This window comes from Emydura macquarii, unplaced genomic scaffold (genome assembly GCF_026122565.2).
Source record: "Emydura macquarii macquarii isolate MOO-44397 ecotype Brisbane River unplaced genomic scaffold, CSIRO-AGI_Emac_v2 contig_2676, whole genome shotgun sequence".
NCBI lineage: Eukaryota > Metazoa > Chordata > Testudines > Chelidae > Emydura > Emydura macquarii.
Window position 1 is genome coordinate 9,039,421 of NW_027132813.1, and position 23,120 is coordinate 9,062,540.

At 41.1% G+C, this 23,120-nt stretch overlaps 1 protein-coding gene across 8 annotated transcripts in view; it reads left to right on the forward strand.

The window, feature by feature from the left end:
* The window catches only part of CDC42BPA (CDC42 binding protein kinase alpha), a 333,741-nt gene that overhangs the window by 235,423 nt on the left and 75,198 nt on the right, over positions 1-23,120 (forward strand). For all 8 annotated transcript variants that reach the window (XM_067564840.1, XM_067564839.1, XM_067564837.1 and 5 more), the window contains 2 exons: positions 8,101-8,206; positions 10,820-10,944. In XM_067564840.1, coding sequence (XP_067420941.1) covers positions 8,101-8,206; positions 10,820-10,944 — 231 coding nt within the window. The remainder of the gene's footprint in view (positions 1-8,100; positions 8,207-10,819; positions 10,945-23,120) is intronic.

The following is a 23,120-nucleotide window of genomic DNA, read 5'->3' on the forward strand; positions in this document are numbered from 1 at the left end:
CAGGCCAGTCCACTGTTCCTGTATTCATGTCTCTGCAAGGCGCGAACCCTCCCTTTGCTTTGTGATTGCCTGGATCTAGTCAAACCATGTAAGGCACGCCTTTGAGTATATTACATAGCAGAGTTTCATATCTATACATATGTGATATTGCAGGAAACATACTACCATATCAATAATGTTCAGTATGTCATGAGCATTCCAAAAACACCTTCCATGACATACTGTGCATTAGACAATACGCAGTTATACTGTGATCATGTGAACTGTGAATATAAGGGTGAACATGAATGATACACAAATCACACCATAAAGGTGTACATGGGGTACATCATGTCACACCAGGTAAACAAGAAGTGTCCAACCTACTGCTTCTTGTACTGCTCAAGTGCACAATACCGGAGGGGATGCATTCCTAGTACAGTGGTCAAAACCACTAATGTATTTTTCCCACTATTCCCCTTTTACCTTGGGCCCTGAACAAGATCAAACAGGACAAATCAACAATGATCCTAGTGGCACATTGGTAGCCAAGATGGTTTTGGTTCACCAGCAACCGCCAGATGTCCATGCACCCATGTATCAGCTTCCAACCATTCCTGAACCTTCTGATTGAAGATGAAGGTAAAACCAGTCTTCCCAACCCAACATCTCTCCACCTCACAACCTGGTATTTGGATGGGCAGTGAGCATAGAGAGCTTGTGATCAGAAATCAAATCCATTCTCACTAACACCAAAAGGCTTCTACAAGAAAATGTTAGGCTGCCAAATGGAAGAGGTTCTCAATCTGGTGCCATCATCGCCACGTACTTTTACTAGACTCTGCGATAACTACCATCTTGGCATATCTCCTTCTGAAGTCATCTAATGTATCCATTAGTCCATCCACTAGCTTATTTTCTGTACATGTGGCAGCAATTAACACTTTCCATCCTCCAGAAGACAACTTCTTGGTAATCACTCACCCTATATCCATGAGGTCTTTTAGAGGAACTTTTCCTCTGGTTTCAGCACCAACTCCTAATTGGGACCTAAACCAATTGCTGTCAGCTCTTATGAATCCACCATTCAAGGCTTTGCCCTCCTGCTCCCTTCTCCATCTACCCATGAAAGTGGCCTTCCTGATGGCAATCATCTCCAGCTGGAGAGTGGTAAGCTTGCATCACTTATGGCAGACTCTCCCTATGTGGTGATTCATAAGGATAAAGTCCCTGAAGTTGCACTCCAAGATCATCCCAAAGGTTCCTTCTGAACTCCACCATGCATCTACTGGTATTCAACCCAAAACCTCATGTCACCAGAAGGACAGGAAACTCCATTCTTTGGGTGTACATAGGGCCCTGGCTTTCTAGCTGTAAAGACAAAACCCTTTAAGAATCCCTAAGATTATTCATCTTTATTGCTGAGTGGATAAAAGACTCTTGAAATGGATTTTGGGCTTCATTCTGCTATTTTATAAGCAAATGGAAACCTCTCATCAGAGCACAAGGGCCCATTCAACTAGAGCACATACTACCTTCATGGCTTCTCTCCAGTAGCTATCTCTCAGAGAAACCTGTAGAGCGGTGACATGTAGCTAACTGCATACCTTTACCAGACATTACACAGTGGTCCAGGCTTCTTCAACAGATACATCCTTCAGCACAGCAGTCCTGCAGTCTGTGGTGCAGCATGGTTTCTCACTCCCTCCCCTCAGTGAGTACTGTTTATGAGTCACCCACAGTAAAATACACATAGGGACCAGTGCTCAAAGAAGAAAAGAAGGTTATTTACCTTATAGTAAGTCAAGTTCTTTGAGATGTGTGGTCCCAATATGTATTGAACTACCTGCCTTCCTTCCCCTTTTGATCCTTCCTAGCTGATTTGCAGTAGAGTAGGAACTAGAGAGGTGGTCAGTCAGTGCCACCCCTTTTGCCTTGGGTTCAGAGCACAAGAAGGCACAGTACACAAGCATGGACCAACAGACACTGCTAGCGAAGAATCTTCCAGTCTCAGGTGCATGGAGTGTATGTGCACCCAATCACAGTGAATACTTATGGGACCACACATCTCAAAGAACTCAAGTTACTATGAGGTAAGTAACCTTCCTTTTCTCCCCCCATGGCAAAGTTAAAGGATTTCTGTTGCCCTGAGCAATAGTAGCTCTTGTTTCCAGCTTTAACACATTGTGATGTGTAAATGGATGGAGTGTGTGGGAGAAGGTGTCAAATGAATTTTAGGATATCAGAGATTACTACTATATTTCAGGAAAGTGTAGGCAGCTTGGATTCACAGAAACTAGCCTTGTTGTTCCCAAGGATACCCTCCAACTCTAATAAAAACTGGATACTTCCCCTACCTTCATATGTCTGCTGCTGAGAGTAAAAGGTGGGATGCAGTGAAAATGGCTTTTAAAAAAGCCTTGTAAATGGGTGGGGGCACATGTGAGGGAGCAGTTTTTCTCTAATGCGTTGTTTCATGCAGTCAGGGAGTCATGTGCAAAGGAATCACTTCAACTATTACTGGAATAGAGCCATCTTTGGGACAGATGTGCAGCAGCACATTCTGTGGTGGTACATTATAGCTTTGTTTTAGGACAGGAAGTGAAGAATAACATCCAGTTGAAACCGTAGGGGAAGCTTCCACAAGTAGCATGTTATCACTATCACAGGTAAAGGTTTGCCAAAATAGTAGTATCAGAAACCCTACAAATGCAAAAAAGACTACCACATCTTTAGTGATTCAAAATAGTTAGGGTAATGGATATCACCTGAATATTATAGTGACCCTTTAGCACCTTATTGGCATGTTGGTTCAGTACTGTCTCAGGGGGGAGAGTGTTGTATAATAAATTGCCAACATTACTTCCTATAGTACCAAGTTTTTCTTGGAGCTCTCTCATCCAAATACTGACCAACCTTGACTGTGCATAGTTTATGAGAACTTATCAGATTACAACCCAAAGTTGTGCAACTGCAAAAGTCAAAAGGTGATCAAATTTCCAGTTCTAATAGAATAGCTGAACAGTTTCATAAAGTCACTATATTTCATGTTTGCTGTTTCTAAATCTAGTTTCAACAGGATCTTTTAGGTCTCTGTAAAGAAAAAGTGAACATGAATTGAATCTAGCATGAATGGGACAGTATATATAATATATTTATTATATATAATGATACCGTGTGTGTGTTTATATAATGTTTATAATATAGGAAAGATCATGAAGATCACAAACAAAAATGTATCAACTATCCAAAAGTAAAGGCCTTGACCCTTCAGTGGGAGTAAAAGACAGGGCTGACTCAAGACCAAATGGTGCCCTAGGCGAGGCAAGTCTTCAGCACCCCCCATTTATTAAACTTTTGAATACCTTTTTTTTAATTGCATTTGTAGACTATTTCATGACTTTGATGCATGATTTGCATGCATGATTTATCCCTGTCAGATAAGACAATAAATTTGCACACTGGGATCTGAAAATCTGTATTTATTCATGCCATATTTAAGCAAATAAAAACATTTGTTTTCTCTAAGCTTATAGAAACTTTTTAATTTTAAGAATAACTGAAATGTACTAACATCAAGAAACTGAACTGTGCACCAACATTGGGTGGACCATATTAAATAGTGTTACAATAGGTGACAGCGTTAGAATGTTAACCTTAGTCCTTTAGCTCAAGAGGTTGCTTTTCTTACCTTCGCCCTCGCAAACTGAAACACAGTGTCAGAGAGATCCAAAGACTGGCCAATGACCTTTTCAAGCAATAAAATAGCAAGTGATGTCAGTCTCTCATCAGCCATTATCAACTGAAGATATGTTTTAATGAGCCTGAGCTTCAAAAAGCTGCACTCCCTACTCACAGCTGTAACCAGCAATGTGAGTAGAATCCTCAAAGCTATCCACACACTAGGAAAAGGGTCTTTCAGCTCTGCATCATAAATGAATTGGAGAGCTTGGAGTGGAGTGTGCTCCCTTTGTGGCAAAATGTGAGAGATGTTGTCCAATTTGATACAGAGGTCTTAATCATTGATGTCTGAACGTTCCCCTTGTGTCAGTGTCCGGTGAAGGTCTGTACAATTGTTCAAGAGTGTTTTCCTCTCTGCCGGCAGCTTACTACGGTCATGCAAAAGACCCCAGGTCTTTTCGTGGCGCTTCATTTGTCCAAGCCTTTCTTTGATGGACACTTAAACAGTGTCAACGAGTGAGCAAAAAAACTCTCTTGGATTTTTCTTCCGACTTTCCCATCACCTCATCTCTGCCCTTGTAACCAAACTGTCTCTTTTTCCGATCAACACAAGTTTCCTTGAAGACAGGTTCAACTCCTAAGTTTTCCATCATTTCTCTGGCAGCAGTGATGGCATCTTCAAATCTGTTGTCTCCGTAGGCCACCAGGAAATCAAGGCAGCTTTCCACCAAAGTAGTAGTGATTGCCATGTGCATCGACTGATATCATGTCAAACCACAGTTGAGACCAGAAATTTTAATTCAGTGTTCTAGTTTGCCAGGCTTTGCACATCATGTCAGATTCCGACCTCAGCTTTACTCGACTGTGCCAGTTCCATCAGGGCATCATAAACCTCAGTTAATTGGTACCTCACTGGTGGAAGCTCACTTAGCAGCTTCACAGTTAGATTTGTAACATTGACTGTGAGTATCTTCCACATGATAGTTGATGCTGAAAACAGGAAGTATATCTTTTGCAGTACTCCGAAGAGAGATGCTGAATCTAAAAAAGATGACGCTGCATATGACACAACCAGGTTGAGGGAAAGGCAGCCACCAGGCATGAAGAAAGTTCTTGGATTCAGTGCAAGGATACTTGCCTGGATGCCAGTGTTTCTTCCCTTCATGTTTGCGCCATTGTTGTAGCCTTGGCCTGGCAGCCCTGAAGCTTTATATTATTCTCATTCAAAATGTTTATAAATAGTTCTGGTAGGCCTTTTCCTGTAGAGTCATCCACAGACTGGAAACAGATAAAGTGTTCCTTTACGTTACATCCCCATCATCAGCAATCTTACTGTAAATGACTTCTTTTCACTCTGATTAAGTCGGGAGTTCAGTCCATTATTAAGGTGTAGTACTTCACTTTCCCAAGCTGCAGCTATATGTTCTTATATCTCACTGGTGACACCTTGCCCCTTATAAACCTGCAAGGGCATGACTGACAACATTCTGTTTGAGGAAAATGTAGTTCTCCAAAAATCTGGAGGGTTCCACGAGATTCTACAAAGGTCCAGAACATTCTAGGAGGTTAGTGAAAAATGAATCCACATATGGAATACCTGAAACATTTTACTTTAAACATTCTACTTTTCCCTTTTGTCGATAACAACAAAAACAGCATCCTGAGTTGCCTGGGTCACATGCCCCTAGATCCAGCCCTAGTCAAAGACACACAGCACATCTCAGGAAGGGCTCAGCATCTTACAGGATCAGCCCTCAAGAATATAAAAGGTTCTTTATAAAGGCCTGACCTTGCACCAGGCCCTTTTAGAACAGGTATGTGCAGAGCCCCATTGCATTCACTAGGACTCCACGTAGATACAAAGGTTTGCTCTAGTAGATCGTAATGCATGGCTGGGGCCTTAGTAAGTGGAAAAAAAGATGACATGACTTGGATCTGAAGTAGCTCACTGATTTATGAGTGAATCCTGAATGAGTGGTTTATTGTGGCTCATTCACAATTATTTTGAGAATAAAACACAATCAAATAGTATACACTACTAGTAATCTAGTGTATGCTTTCTATAATTTGTGAGCAGATAGACAGCTAAGGTTTAGAGGAAAATAAAAGGTTGATGAGAGAGAAAGATTCCAGGCTTCAGAAAACAAATGGCCTTTTGATCGTCTTCCTTGCCCAAGGTGCATGCTAATGGACTTCATCACTTTTCTGAGATAGGTACTCGAGGCTTGTCAAGAGATACTTGAGGGCAGTAAGTGGATCTTTCCATTTACCTCTTATTTCTGAGCCTACATTTTCCCCCATTAAACTTTATCTCCTCCCTTTGCTTCCCTTGATCATCCCTGATCAGTCTGATTTACTGGCATAGGGACTATCACCATCAAAAATTTCAGTTACAAATACTAAAAACATGTCAATTGTGTATCCTGTCCCTTTTCCTCCTCCTCCACAAACAGAAGTTGACATAAATCTTAAGAGCCTATCAACACAGTGGCTGTGATGATCAAGGCTTTACAGAGCAAATATTGGACAAAATTCAATGCAACCAAAACAAAATAAATCATAACAATAAACACACAAAGCTAAACAAAAATAGTTAGCCAAACCTTTTTTTTTAAAAAGGCTTGATCTACTGTCTGAGACGTTAACGTTGAATCTGCTCCTTATACATGACAGTGAGACCATTTATCTATTCCCCTTACAGCTAATGCTTTAATCTTTTTCTGGCTATTTTCCAGTCTGCTCATCATATGCATGGAATCTCTTAGTCTAAGAGAGGATTGGTGGTGGATTTCAGAAATGGAGTTTAAACAGTAATGATTAATATGTTGCATTGGTAGAATGAAGTGTTGTGTTTCAAAGGATGCCTAGCAACAAATTATTTCAGAGATGAACCTAATATGGTGTACTATATTTCAAAGTCTGGTTGAAACATTAAATGAATTTCAAATTAAGAATAGGAAATTCAAACCAGAAATACTCTTAAATGGGCTCAGCATAGCTGCCAGTGGCCTCTCACATTTTAAGAATGTTCTTGCAGAACTGTTATAACTCTTTGCTAAATTCTTTCTCAGAGACAAAGTAAATCCAGTATATAATTTCTCCATCACTTATTCTGAAACACTGACCTGTTTGCAGTTAAATTCACACACTTCAGGACAGAGTTTTTTATGTTTATTTTATCTGGCTTTTTAGTTAGTGCCTATGAAGCATTTGAATAGATGAACAAAGGTATTTATTGAACTAGTACTTTTGCATATGTTGTATGTGTGGCACAGCTTAATTAGCCCACTGGTAAATTACATCCTGCTTACCTGCCATTAGTGAAAGTAAAATGTTATAAAGTGGTCTTTCTGAAATTTTGCAAGTATATTGGACCAAATAGGCTGGTTTTGATATGGTGATGATAGTGTGTGGGGGGATGGGGGGCAGTGTAGCTTTGCTGCATTGTATTATCCTTCTTCTGATCCCATGGACTGAGAGAATTGAGAATCATTTTCTTGCAAATTCACAGGATTATCTTCAGTTACAATAATATTGATTATTTTGGCATTATATTAAATGTGTTCCCTCTCTGGTGAAAAAAATCTACCTGAGTAGGCAATGACTGGGGACAGGAGCTAACCTTAGGCTTTCCACAGAATGAGCAATCTGAACAGACCTGAGAATCTGCTGATATTGACATCTCCAGTTCAGTTATGATGTCTCCCAACTGGTCAATTGATCCATCCTCTTTTTATTGATACTGATGGGTGAATCGTCAATGGGTTGGCAGTCCAAACGAGTGGCCTTTTGGGTCTGCTAAATTAGCCTGAGAATATTGTAAGCAGAAGCTTTTCTCATCACTGGTTTAATCCTGCCAGCCAATGACAGTTCCACATATGGCTTGCTATTAGGTCCAGATTTCATCTCTGGCAGTTCTGCCTTTAATCCTGCCTGGGATAAGAAAGTGCAGAGATACATGAAAATTATAATGTTATTTTAACAAAGTAATGTGTATATGAAGATCTTACCTTTAACTTTGAGTGTTTTTGTATTTGTGGGGATGCCTTGGAATCATAATACTTTCCTGTTTTATTCTGCAAAATTATAACTACTGATCATTTGAAAGATCTACCGAAAGAATAAAGTTCTTATAAGTAGACTAAGAAATGTTACTTTACTAAGACTCTATCAGTCCTGCAGTGAAGGAAGGTTAATTTTATCTAATGATAAACACTAAGCACACTGACTCGCTGTCCTAAGACTAAGCAGATAATATTGTTGTTCACATTTTAGGGGGTTAGAGGATTACCTGTTTAATATTTTTACTTTCAGCTGCTGTACACATCAGTTTTTAGAGCCTTTACATACTCACATATTATAGTATTGGTTTAATGAAATAATATAGTGGATTGTTTGCAGTATATGAAACTTTTTATTGTATTTTATCTTATACCTTAGCCAAAGTGAAAGAGAGGAGTTTGAAACAGAGTTCAAACAGAAGTATGAACGGGAGAAGATTCTGCTAACAGAGGAAAATAAAAAGCTCTCAAATGAGCTTGATAAGGTGAGTGTTGCTGAGCTGAGGCTACAGAGTTTTACAAGCATCAAGTGCCCTGTATGAAGACAACAATACAGGGTCATAGTAGAAATGGATAAGACTTCCCATTTTAGGTAACTGAATCCAACTTGTAATTTCCAGTACAGGATATATCAGAAGTTAAACTGATCCTGCAGAGAAGAGTGTCTCCCATTTGGTATGAGAAGGGAATTGAGTCTTATCTGATCTCAAGCATATTTTTTTTTAAAACTAAATTATGTTGATTTTATGGCTTTTTCACAGAAACTCTTGACAATTCCTTAAGACAAATTAAAACAATAATGATTTGTTTGTATGACCCAAATAACCAGGTAATTGCCCAATAATGCGATTACTTTACATGTATGTACTTGCATGTTGATTACTATGAAGTGACTTGATCATTTCTGCCTTGCAACATCAAGTATTATTTTGAGTTCCAGAGGGGTATCCGTGTTAGACTGTTTTTAGCAAAACAGCAAGAGTCCTTTGGCACCTTAAAGACTACCAAATTTATTTGGGCATAAGCTTTCGTGGGCAGAAACCCACTTCATTGGATACAAGTGTTACTTTGAGATCTTAAATAGCTACAAATTATAAGGCAGCTTCATTAGTGTTACCATGTGATGAGTGAAGGATGCAATTACAATGAAAGGATAATTGTGCAAAATATAATTAAGCTAGATTATCTCTTTAATGTTCTCTTTTCACTGGGTTGTTCCAGTTCTTGCTGGTTGGCAAAAGTTACCTAAAGCAAGAAGTTCAATTAATTTTTTAAACTACTTTTAAGTGTATTTTAAAAAATAATGGAATACATTTTTAAATTACCATACTGTGCAAACTAAGAATATTTCCATATCATTGTAGACATTTATATAGATGTAGCTTCAACTACTATAAGATTAGAGGCCATGAAGCTTTTGTACTTTCCCTTATTATGTTAAAGATTTTCATTATATCTTGCTAAATGACACATTAAATTTTTATATAGACCGATTAACATTCATAATCACAAATAATTAGGTCCTGGAAAAAGTGCCCAGGGGACTCCCATTTAAATATAATTAAAGATGTTGGCCATAGAGAAGACCCGTTTAACTGATAAATACACAATTCAATATTCATGTTGGGGAAAAAGAGCAAAATAGATTCATTTTTGCATCATTCCAATTTGCTATTATAATTCATTATTAAAAGAAATACAGGTATTGTATGATAGATCAAGTAGAGATTTATGTTCAAGCCTCCATTGTTTCTGGTCCAAGTTTAACCTATCTGAATAATTATCTAGTCTAACTTGTGTTTGGTCCCCGATATTAACATAAGCCAATTATGACCTTGATGTTGCAGGCATGCACATGTGCATGAAATCTCTGTGGCTGCAAGGAAGGTTAGCCATTATATTCCTCTATTTAGGTTTGGTCTATACCAGACTGTTCTGGCAGCATAGCTATGATAGCTTGGAGTGTGAAAAAATCACACGTCCTAGCTTCATTAGCTATACCGGCAAAATCCCCGGTGTAGATGCAACTATGATAACAGACGAGTGTTTGTGTTTGGATCAGTATAGCTAAAGCCATTCAGAAAGGTGGTGTAGCTATGTTGGCAGAAGAACTGGCAAAGGCTCTGTGTAGAAAAGCCCTTAGAGCAACAGTTCCCAAAGTGTGGGTCGTGACCCCAAGTGGGGTCACTTCATCAGCAGATGGGGTCACAGCAATCCATGCAGAGGATGCCATTTTACAAGATGGCCTCCTCCACACAGCATGACCTCACACGCACTATATGCACGAGGTCACGTCGCATGGAGAATGCTATTTTGATCTACAAAATGGCGCCCTCCATGCAGCATGACTTTGCACATACCGTATGTGTATGAGATTATGCAGTCCAGAGAACACTGTTTTGTAAAGCGAAATGGCATCCTCCTTGCAGCATGACCTTGCATCTACAGTGCATGTGAGTTCACATTGCAGGGAGGACACCATTTTTAAACTGCAACTTCCATGCTGTCTGGGATAGTGGGAAACAACACATCTGAAAATGGGGCCATGCAGGGACAACATTTGGAAACCGCTGCCTTAGAGAGTTACAGTAAGTTTTAATATGAATCCCATTCTCTATCCATAAATGTGCAAGGTAAAAAAGGCATTAGTGTGAGCAGAGAATGGAAGTGTCTGAGGAGACACAGTGGTACATTCCCCTCATATGCCTCACTCCTGCTACTGAGCAAGAATAACTTTGTGGCTGCATAGCAAAGCTGTAACACAGAATCATGTTCTTTGGCACTCCCTGTCTTGCTCAACACTTTTAGTTTTGTGCTTCAACATGCAACGCTCCACACCTGTACTGTGCAATATCAAGCCTTAAGATTTGTCAGAAATGTCACAAGATTGTAATTCTCATGGTGTGTAAGTTTGGACATGAAAAGAAAATGTTTCAGCCTTTGTTGTCACATGCAGTTTATTCTGATAGGGAATGTAGATTTTTAAAGCAGGTAGCCAGGGGTGGGGCACAGGGAAGCAAAGCTCCATGATCAGGTCAGCAAGAGAATTAAGTCATAACCATTTATAGATTAAACATGATTTTAAAATCCTGTTTCAGCTCACCACCATGTTTGAGAGGCTAAGTATGAACCACCGACAGCTGGAAGAAGAAATGCGAGACTTGGCAGATAAAAAGGAGTCTGTGGCACACTGGGAGGCCCAAATTACTGAGATCATCCAGTGGTGAGTACCCAGCTCTAGTGTCACTGCAGAGGCAATTGTGGGGTAGGACAGCTAATGCATTTTCATTAACGTGTTGCTCCAGAAAACCCAGACTCTCTTGGTGAGCTCTCACAACTGTCTAGGTTTGAGCTAGATTATGCCCTGGATGTTTCCTTACGTTCAGGGTTTAGAAAGCCGTATTCTTCTGTAAGAACGAAAGAAGTCTTCACAACTGCAACTGTTTAAGCATCAAAAAATAATAGTCTTGGGTGTGACTTGTGGCTTTCGGAGAATGATTAAAGGAATCAGGTGCTTACCTCACTCTTCCAAAGAGTGGCTATGGAGTCTGGGAGGATTTGTATAATTTCTTCTTCAATATTGACTACCGTGGGCTGCTTTACATGTGGCAGAGTGAAACAAACTAAGTGCAATTCATGTGCAAAAAGAGAGAAACAATTCCTAAAGCTCAAGCACTTGGAGTTAACATGTAAGAAGTATCATTGAAGTGAACTCCCTAATAATGCTGTCATCAAACTGTCATACTGTATTTATAATGGTTCCTATCTCATTCTAGAACAGAGGGGAAAATACAAGCCTGAATTTAAACTGTTAATGGAAAGAAATTTTACTGGGTGTTACTTATTTTAATTTTTTTTTTTTTTTGGCCCCTTGTAATGTTTAACTTATGTGAAAACAGTTTGTATCCAAACATTTCTATACATTTGTCAATTTGGGGGGATTTACACTAATTACACTATTTTTGTTGTTGTTGTTTCTTACTGTTTTTTCCATTTTATCTCGTAGCAGCTGAGTAATCTGACTTTTTTGTGTCAAAGTAAAAATGGATAAACATTGTCTTTTTAAGGAAACCTGGTTAGTTTGACAATGTTTTGACAGTGTAATTTTATTGTCCATATTTGGGCAAAGCTTTGTTTTTTTGAATACGGCCACTCAATGCATATCAAAAAAAAAGTTAGGCTCTGGAACTCTGGACGTTTTCCAAGCAATGTAGTTTGTTTCATTCAATTCAGATCCCTGTAGTTAGGTCCATATTCTCTAAAGGCATCATTTTCACAGAGGTAGAGATTAACAAATCAAAGCAGCCTAATTTGTGGATGTTCTTTTCAAACCCTTTGTTACATTTCCAGTTCTCTCATACAAATGTGAGTGTAGTAGACCTGCCAGCATTACAGAAACCAGAAATGCAATAAAACGATTCAGATGAAGTCTGTTGTCTTAGAGCTGATCAGAATTATTTGGATAGTTAAAATCAAGGTAGAAGAAGAAAAAGATAAGTCATTATAAGTAAAATATTAGTAGTTCTTCTTTGAGGAGTGTCCATATGGGTGCTCCACTTTAGATGTCAATGCACTCTCTGCCTGTAATCAGAGATTTGTGGTAGCAAGGCTTGGTTGGACCGCACATGCACCGTCCTCATCTTGTGCCGTCTCAGGCAGATACATAGCGCTTTGCAACCAACCATTCCTCAGGTCCTTCTCTGCTGCCTTTGGCTTGAATTGGAGCACTGAGCAGCTCCTCTTACTACAATTTAGCATAGGATAATTATAGTTAGTAGTTAAATTTAGCAATTACTTAATTTGTTATACCTATCCTTACTACTTACCTATTTGATACAAATAGAAAACATTATTTTTTCTTATTAGAAAATTAAGTTTCAATTCCACACTTACCCTGTAGAATAGTTAATTGTCTATGCCCTCCTCCCCCATACGGCATGCCTGACTTACCAGGATTCAAATGGTGCCTATTGATAGTCTTATCAATGCCAGCCTCTGAAGGACATGCACAGTTTATCCGCTGTCTTGGCGAGAAACATATACCTCAAAAGTGCTTGCACTGTCTTAATCTCAAAGCCAGAGCCAGGAAGGCAAAAGATCTCAACTAAAATTACTTACGATGGAAAAATCTCTATGGCGAGATTTGGATCCCGAGTCGTGGACCCCTTCAGCTAACGATCGCCATTGACAGCCTCTGACGGAGGTCATAGAATTATAGATGATTAGGGTTGGAAGGGACCTCAGGAGATCATCTAGTCCAATCCCCTGCTCAAAGCAGGACCAACCCCAATCAATTCATCCCAGCCAGGACTTTGTCAAGGCTTTGTTAAAAACCTCTAAGGATGGAGATTCCACCACCTCCCCAGGTAACCCACTCCAGTGCTTCACCAACCTCCTAGTGAAAACGTTTTTCCTAATATCCAACCTAGACCTCCCCCACTCAACTTGAGACCATTGCTCCTACTTCTAACATCTACTACCACTGAAAACAGCCTAATTCCATCCTCTCTGGAGCCCTGTTTCAGGTAGTTAAAGGTTGCTATTAAATCCCCCCCTCATTCTTCTCTTCTGCAGACTAAACAAGCCTTGTTCCCTCAGCCTCTCTTCGTAAGTCATGTGCTCTAGTCCCCTAATCACTTTTTTGCCCTTTGCTGGATTTTTCCAATTTGTCCACATCCTTTCTATAGTGTGTGGCCCAAAACTGGACACAGTATTCCAAATGTGGCCTCATCAGTGCCGAATAGAGGGGTATAATCACTTCCCTCCACCTGCTGGCAATGGTTCTACTAATCCAGTCCAATATGTCATTAGCCTTCTTGGCAATAAGGGCACACTTGATTCATATCCAGCTTCTTGTCCACTGTAACCCCCAGGTCCTTTTCTGCAGAATTGCTGCCCAGCCAGTCGGTCCCCAGCTGTAGCAGTGCATGGGATTCTTCCTTCCTAAGTGCAGGACTCTGCACTTGCCTTTTTGGACCTCATCAGATTTCTTTTGGCCCAATCCTCTAATTTGTCTAGGTCACTCTGTATCTGATCCCTACCCTCCAGTGTATCTACCACTCCCCCCCCCCCGCCCCATTTTAGTGTCATCTGCAGACTTGCTGAGGGTGCAATCCACCCCATCCTCCAGATCATTAATTAAGATGTTGAACAAAACTGGCCCCAGCACTGATCCCTGGGGCACTCCACTTGTTACTGACTGCCAACTAGATATCGAGCTGTTGATCACTACCCATTGAGCCCGATGATCCAGCCACCTTTCTATCCACCTTATTGTCCATTCATCCAACCCATACTTCTTTAACTTGCTGATAAGAATACTGTGGGAGATCGTATCAAAAGGTTTTCTGAAGTCAAGGTATATCACATCCACTGCTTTCCCCACATCCATAGAGGTCCCTCTGTGAAAGCTCATACAAAGAGCTCTCTCCCAAGAAGGCTACAAAAAACCGGGCTCCAAATTCATCTTCGCAGGAATCAGCTAAGAAACAGTGCTCCCCAACTACTGATACCCCATTGGTCCCGACAGCACCAGGAATGTTAGACTGGGATGAACCAGGACCATCCAGTACAGTGGGTACCTCGAAAGCGAAAGACCCTAAGTGGGCTAGCTCTGATAGAGACACAAAATGGAAAACAAAACCTTCTGCCTCACTAACTTCTGAGCTGAAGAGACACTCGGCACCGAGCAGCTCAACACCACTGCAGTCAATGGCGCCATCTTCGGCATCCACAATGCATAGCACAAGACCCACGGCACCAACAGTTGCCACACAGATATCGGTACCGCCAACAACACCTGCATCAGTACTGCCATTCCCGGTACTGCCACAATTTCTGCGGCACAAAGAACTCATGCTATCATCTACACTGGAATTCCCACTCCTCAGTATTGACGGCACTCCAGTCCACTCGGTACTGAGCCAAGTGGCCACTCAGCTCAGGACTGCCCCTCCCTTGTCAAGTGGGGCTGAGCACAAGGATGAAGGGGAGATATATTCACCATGCCACTCTTCTGCTGCACATTCATCTACCAGACCAGGGCCATTTCACCAAAGGGGATACCATGCAGGCTTGGAAGCACATAGCTGGTATGGACACCCATGGGCGCCACCACCCATGCTTTTCCACCACAGATGCTCTACTGGGACCAGTGGGCTGCATACAGAGCACAATATCACAAGCTACCTAGCCCACCAAGATCAAAAGCATGACGGTCTCCATCACCATCCATACCAGGACCTTGAGAATCCCAGAAAGAGGTGATTGAGGAAACCTCATATCAAGAAGTCTTACCACCAGCCAACTTATCATCCTCATCACCGGATGAAACAATCATGCCCCCACTTCCCACCACAAGGGACAACTTCAAACAGTTACAGGAACTCTTAAAAAGAGTAGCAGAGACCCTGGACATCTCATTAGAAGAAGTAGCTGAGTCCCAGCATAAATTGATGGATATACTTCAGACATTGACCTCATCCTAAAATTGCATTACTAATTTATGATGCTATCGTGGAGCCTGGCAGAAACATCTGGGAAACCCTGGCAACAACACCTCCATCATGTAAAAGAGCCAATAAGAAATATTACATACCATCTCAGGGAATGGAGTTTCTATTTTCACAGCCCACACCAAATTCCCTGGTGGTGGATGCAGTAAACGAAAGGGGAAGACAACACCGCTCCAGAACCACCCCATATGACAGAAACTGGAAGAGGCTAGACCTCTTTGGCTGCAAGGCCTATTTACCTGTGACCTGATAATTTAGGATCACAAACTACAAAGGCCTAATGGCAAAATACACTCACACGGTGTTTTCAAAAATGACAGAATTTATTGACTGTTTACCCGAGGAAAAGAAGGAACAATTCAAGGCTAATCTCTCAGAAGGCTATCTCATTGCCAGGACAGTACTACAGGCCTCCCTCGACTCCACAGACACAGCAGCATACTCCATCGCAACAGCTGTAGTCATGTGTCATGCATCATGGCTCCATCTCTCTGGCTTCCCAAGAGAAGTGCAGTCAGCAGTCGAGGACCTCTCCTTTGAAGGCCCAAAACTATTCACAGCCAAGTCAGACAAGTCTCTTCATACCCTTACAGACTCAAGAGCAACATTAAAACCCCTTGTCATCTATACACCTGCAAATAAGAAAAACAAGGCAGGTATTATACTCAGAGATCCTGGTCGATGCCTTACACACAACCACAGAGGCAATATGACCAGTGTTGTAAACAAAGGTTACAGCTGCACCGACGGCGGCAAAGTTGCCACCGTCAGATCGATTTCTCTGGATCAACTGAGCAGTCAGTGAAGACCTGCTCAGTCGATCCAGAAATCAATGTACTAAGACCACCTTCACAAGTGGCGTAGCGCTGCGTTGACGGGAACATGGTTCCCGTTGGCGCAGTGCAGTGAAGACAGCGGGCAGAAGAAAAGCTGAGAAGTCGACGGGCGTTACGCAAGTTTTTTGCGTAGCGTGCATAACTCCCGTCGACTGCCGCCAAATCTCGGAGGTAAGTGTAGACAAGGTCAAAGACAGACTAGACGACAGATCCAGTCCCAGCCTTTACATCCCAACAATCCACCTCAAGACCGCAATTCTGAAGGTAGTGATAAAGGGCACAAGACACCCACAAATTCAAGTGTTGGAAACAGATACTGTTTCCCACCCATCAGGAGATCACTTATCTCGATTTCACCGAATCTGGCAGACCATCACCTCAGACAGATGGGTATTAGAAATAATCGAGACTGGCTACTCTATTATTTTTATCTCCATCCCACCCACCCACTCTCCCTCCCCATCTCTCTTCAGGAACCCCTCTCACGAACACCTGCTGTAACAGGAGGTAGAACACCTCATACATCTAGGCACAGTAGAACTTGTACCAACAGCACAGAGGGAAGGGGTTCTACTCATATTATTTTCTAATGCAGAAAAAGACAGGCGGATGGAGGCCCATCCTCAATTTACGAAAACTCAACAAATTCATGAAGACCCAATGCTTCAAAATGGTGACACTAGAGGAAGAGAAAGAGAGGACTGGCTCTTGGCCCTTGACCTCCATGGTGCATATTTCCACCCTTCACATAATACACCCTTCACACAGGAGATTCCTAAGGTTCATCCTAGGAAAACACCACTTCCAATACAAGGTACTTACCTTTCGGACTATTGACTGCCCCAAGGGCATTTTCCAAGCTTTTAGCAATGGGGGCAGTGCTCCTCCGCAAACATGGAATCATGATATTTCCATATCTGGACAATTGTCTAATCAAAGCACCAATACAACAGGAGGCGATAGATGCCACCCAGAGCACGATAATCCTCTTCACAAACTTAGGGCTACAAATAAACATATAAAAATAACACTCATACCCTTTCAAAAACTAGAATTCATCAGGCCTACCTCAACTGCCCAAAAGCTATAGCCTTTCTACCTCATCAGTGCTTCACCGCCCTTATCAACCTAATATCAACAGTAAGGGACAGCCTACAAACGTCAGCCAAGACATGCCTACAACTACTGGGGCACATGTTAGCAATGACATTTGTTGTCAAACATGCCAGATTACACATGAGATGTCTGCAAGCCTGGCTCCGGACAGTGTACCTATCACACAGACAGTCTAAATAAACGCCTCACAATGCCAAACAAAATAAAGGACTCTCTAAAATAATGGATGCAATCAAACAATATTTGTGCAGGAGTCCCTTTTGTACAAAAACCTCCAACAATGACAGTCATACAGATGCCTCCTTAATAGGTTGGGGAGCACATTTGCTCAACCACATAGTCCAAAGCTGATGGTCCTCACCAGAATCCAACCTACATATAAACTTACTGGAGCTAAGTCCACTATGCTTGCATTCATTTCCTATCCCTTATCAAGGACAATGTTATAAAGATTCTCACAGACAAAGTGGCTTGCATGTTTTGTATAAACCAGCAAGGGGAGAGGGAGCACGATTGCACTCCCTATGCACTGAAGCCATGCTACTCTGGGACTGGTGCATCAATCAAAACACAGACATCTCAGCATCCTATCTTCCGGAATGTCAAAATACCACAGCAGATGCACTAAGTAGAAAACTTTCCCAGAATCATGAGTGGGAGATGAATCTCATAGTTCTACACAATATATTCAAACATTGGGGGTTTCCAGTCATAGACCTATTCACAACAGCACAGAACACCAAGTGCCTACAATTTTGCTCCAGAGTGGGTCTGGGAGCCTGCTCCATAGGCATCACCCTTCTCATCAAATGGGATGCACCACTAATATATGCCTTTCCCCGACTCCTCTCCTATCCTGGGTCATACGCAAGATTAGAGCAGGCAACAAGAAGTCATCTTCATAGCCCCTACATGGCCCAGAAAAACATGGTTCCATACCCATTCAAAATGGCTGTTTACCCTCTTCACATGCTTCCTCCACCACCTCATCTCCTCTCCCAAGATGTGGGACTGGTCCATCACCCCAACCTGGCAGAACTTCACCTCAAGATTTGGCTATTCCAAAAAAACCAAATAACTTGTTCAGAGAAAGTAAGAGACATCTTACTAAACTGCCATAGACCAACTACAAGAAACACATACTCATAAATGGAGATGGTTCAATACATGGTGCCAGAATAAACAAATCATGCCAACATCTTCTCCTTTACCAAGGGTATTGGCTACATATTAGAACTTTTAAAAAATGGGACTTTCCACAAGCTCGATCGGAGTACACCTTGCAGCCATCATGGCTTTCCATGATAAGGTGGAGGGTTATTCCATATTTGCTCACCCAACAACCAAACACTTCCTTAAGGGCATCTGTAATACTTACCACGAAATACAGGCTCCAGTTCCTACATGGGACCTCAATTTAGTCATGCAGGGACTTATTGGAACCCCATTTGAACCACTAGCGACATGTTCTCTACTTCATCTGTCAGTGAAGGTGGCCTTCCTCATCATCATCATGTCCGCTAGACATGTGGGGGAACTAGGGGCTCTCATGGCACACCCGCCATAGACAATGTTCTTCAAAGACAAAGTCATTTTAAAACTACACCTCGAGTTCCTACCTAAGGTTGCCCCCTCATTCCATTTAAATCAAGCCATTCACTTACCTGCGTTCTTTCCAAAATCACATGCAGACAAACAAGAAGCAGCATTCCACACCTTAGCTGTTCACAGAGCACTAATCTTCTACATTGAAAAAACAAAAAAATTTAGAAAGTCATCAAAATTATTTTTCTCTAACACAGAACGCTCAAAAGGGGAGGCCATATCTAAACATAGACTATCCAGATGGATATCCGGATTCATATTTCTGCTATCAACAGCAACAGTTATAAACACCCACTCACATTCTACTAGAGTGCTGTCAGTGTCAATAGCCTTCCGTAACAACATCCCTATTATGGACATCTGCAAAGCAGCAACTTGAGCGTCGGCCCATACATTCACAAAACACTATGCCATAGAGCAGCATTTGTCCATGATCAGATGCTCTATTCGGATTTACAGTTTTATCATCCACCATGACTGCAACTCCAAAGTCCCTTCCTTCCACTGAGGGGCACTGCTCTACAGTTACCTAAAGTGGAGCATCCACAGGGACTCCTCTTCAAGAGGAAAAGGTTACTCACCTTATGTAGTAACTGAGGTTCTTCGAGATGGTTGTCCTTGTGGGTGCTCCACTGCCCGCCCTCCCTCTCCTCTACTTCAGAATTTTCTACAATTGATACTTTGCGGTAGAGAAGGAACCAAGGGACGGTTGGTCGCACAGTGCTGTGTAACTACCTGAAGTGGCAGAAGATGGGGACGGTGGATGTGCGGCCCAACCAGGCACTGCTACCACAAATCTCCAATTACAGGCACAGGGTTCATGGACACACATAGTGGAGCACCCACAGGGACAACCATTTTGAGGAACTTCAATTACTGCATAAGGTAAATAACCTTCTCTTCTTTGATATGGTGATCTAGTTAAATGGTCAGAGTAACCAAAGCCCAGTTGGGGATTAGCATGTTATCCAGAGCTTACGTAAACCAACACTTGAGAGTTCTGAAGGAAGACAAGTCAATCATAGTTGTGCATTGTTTCACTTGACCATTTAGATGGAAAAAACTTTTGCGTATAGTTATCAAAGAAGCCATTATTTCTCCTCTCCTCTCCACTCTCCTCCCTCCTGTTCTTCTGTGTTGGATGTTTGTATATGTTAATGTTTTTGAAGAGGTACCACTCTTGTTGTTGAGACATCTGATAGGGACATAAATGCAATTAACCATGTCAGACCAAACTGTGTGTGGTATGTAGGGGTTGTTTTTGTTTTTTGTTTTGTTTTTTAAGGAAAACAAAACCTCAGTGGTATTTAAATGTATAACACTTTCAGAACCAAAGTTAGACTTCCTATTTGCTTAACTATATTAAGGTCTGATAACCTTTCCAAAAATACAAAATGAGTTATGTAGAAACATAGAGCATTGTGGATTGAAACAAAAACTGGGCGTGTTTAGTCTTGAGAAAAGAAGTTCTTGAGGGGGAACCTGATAACAATCTTTAAATATGTTAAGGGCAGCTATAAAAAGAACTATACTCAACTGTTCTCAATATCCACTGGAGGTAGGACAAGAAGTAATGGGCTTAATATGCAGCAAAGGAGATTTAGATTAGTTATTAGGCAAAGCTTTCCAACTTTAAGGGTAGGTAAGCTGGAACAGGCTTCCAAAAGAGGTCATGGATTCCCCATCTTTGGAGGTTTTTCAAAGCAGGTTGGAAAAACACCTGTCAGGGATAGTCAGGGTTTACTTGTACTTGCCACAGCACAGGGGGCTGGACTTGATGACTTCTTGAGGTCCCTTCCAGTCCTGCATTTCTATGTACAGTAAGGAGGCCCAGGTAGCCTGTCTACAATCATATTCTTAATTGCTATACAACTTCTAATTTTCTTCTCTTTTTTCCATCTTGAGGACACCCAGAAATGTTCATTCAGCAGTGCTTAGACATGTCTTTGCTCAAATTGTTGTGTTTGTACCTTTGCTGTTCGTTTGTTACTCAGATAATCTTGTAGCATCCTTCTGTTCTACTTAGTGTTCTGCGCTGCATACTAAAATGAGATCCTCTGTTGGAGATATATCCCCCTGCAGGCATACCTGGAGTCCTCTTGAACATCAGTGGGAGTTCTATGTGTTTTGAGAGGAAAATATCACATAATTATTTCATATTCAAAAAAGCAAATCTAGTTTGGCCATTTGCAAGTTCTTAATTTTTTTCTCAGGCACTTGCAGTTTCAATCCAAGTCTCTATGTTTCTTATTATGGCAGCCATAGTAACTCATAGCTTACAGAAGTGAAGGTGGTAGGCCGCCTCCCCAGAACTAATAGTTTTCTGTCTAAATATCTTTTTACGTGCATACTTCTCATCTCTCAATAAAAGGTGTAGACCAGTAGCTTTCTTCAGTACTGAAGTTATGACAGATTCATAGAAATTAAAGATGGAAAACACCCATCTGGTCATCTGGACCATCTCCACAGCCAGTACATTGTTGCTTCCTACAATATTTACAGGATTATTTCCAGCCCAGTTTTAAATAGCACAAGAGATCCAATTTACATCACTTCCCTTGAGATACTTTGCCATAATCTAATAGAGATCACTGTCAGGAGATCTGCTCTGGTACTGAATCCACATTTTATTCTGTTAATTTCACCTCCTTACTCACAGTTAATACCCCTTTTGAACCATCCTAAGGTATTCTCTCTCTCTCAGTAGTTATAGCATACAAATAATTTTAACTTGCCCTTACCCCTGTTTACTCATCAGATTCTCTCGTGTCTCAGCCATGGAGAAACGACAAAAGCCTTTTTCATTGTTCCACTATATTAATTTTTTTTTGTATTTATGATCTCTTGGGGTAATAAACCCTTGGAACAAATTCTCACTACAAATTCCAACATACTGGCAACAGACCTACACAGACCATCCAGCGGCTTAATGGAGCTCTTAGATTGGCAAGCCAATATTTCCCAAACCACTACAATCCTTGACAAGAATAAGAAAACATGAGACATACAGAGTCAGCTACAGATTTTTCCTCTAGGTACTAGGAAAAGGATTCATTACATCTAGTGCTATTGCAGTCACTTTTAAACACCGCACTTTCAAATAGTCAGGGATACTATACTTCAGGCCTGTGGCAGAAAGGAGATGAACAGAAATCTGTGCTGTTGATTCAATAAATGGCTTTGCAAGGCACTTAACATGTCTGTGCCCACCTGTAAAATGAGTATCATATCTATCTCACAGGCATGAGAGGCTGAATTCTCTAATATGAATTTTAATGTGCTTTGAGCCTTTTGGATAAAAGGTGCTGTACAGTATAGCATAAATGTATTATTAGTAGTTATTATCAGTAATAATACAGTAGGACCGTATTTATTCAAGCTTCCATTTCTGGCTGGCTATATTAATCGAACCACCAGTCACCTGGGCCTGACAGTTGCAGGGCTCAGGCTGTCAGCCCCGTGCATGGCGGGGCTCCAGCTGTCAGTCCAAGCCCCACCATGTGTGAGGCTGACAGCCTGAGCTCCTTTCTCCAGTTTATCTGGATTTTTGGTTATCCAATCTGACCTTCGTCCCAATTAGATTGGATAATTGAGATTCCCCTGTACTTGGTGAAGTACTGGAAAAAATGCACTACTTCAGAAAATGTAGGTATGGTGCAAAGATTTTTACAAAAGCTAGATATCAACTTCCACATAATATTTAGTGGCAAACTTTCTCTGCTGTAAATCTGTGCTTTAGAATATCAGATGTGGCCTTTTCTCTACTTTTGAAATTAAAATGGAAGCCTTTTGTCCCAAGCTTCTTACTTTCAGTATAGGGACAGGTTACATCATTTAAAAGGTATCTATGGACCCATAAAATAGCATTTGAAAGAGACCAGAGACTTTAGAACATCAGTGTTCATTCATTTTCTCACATTAAAACTCAAGATAAACCCTGGGAAGAAAGGTAAAAGTTGTATTTTAAAAGTTCACTTCAGTTCACCCAGCTCAGGACTTCTTTGATTTCTCATTAAAACACATTCAACCAAAGAGGAAGCAGGTGGATTGAGCCTTAGGAAATCTGGGTTCAGTTCCTGGCACAACTGCAATTTTTTTTTTGTAACTTTGGACAAATCACTTAATCTCTTGGTGCTTCAGTTCTCAGTCTGTAGAATGGGGACAATACTTGTCTCACCTTTGTCTGTTTATACTGTAAGCTCCTTAAGGTAAGGACTGTCTTTGTACAGTCTTTGTACAGCATCTAGCACAATGTGGTCTCAGTCTCACTCAGTATACATTACTGTAATACCAAATAATAATAACTAGACAATTACCTGATATTTGTA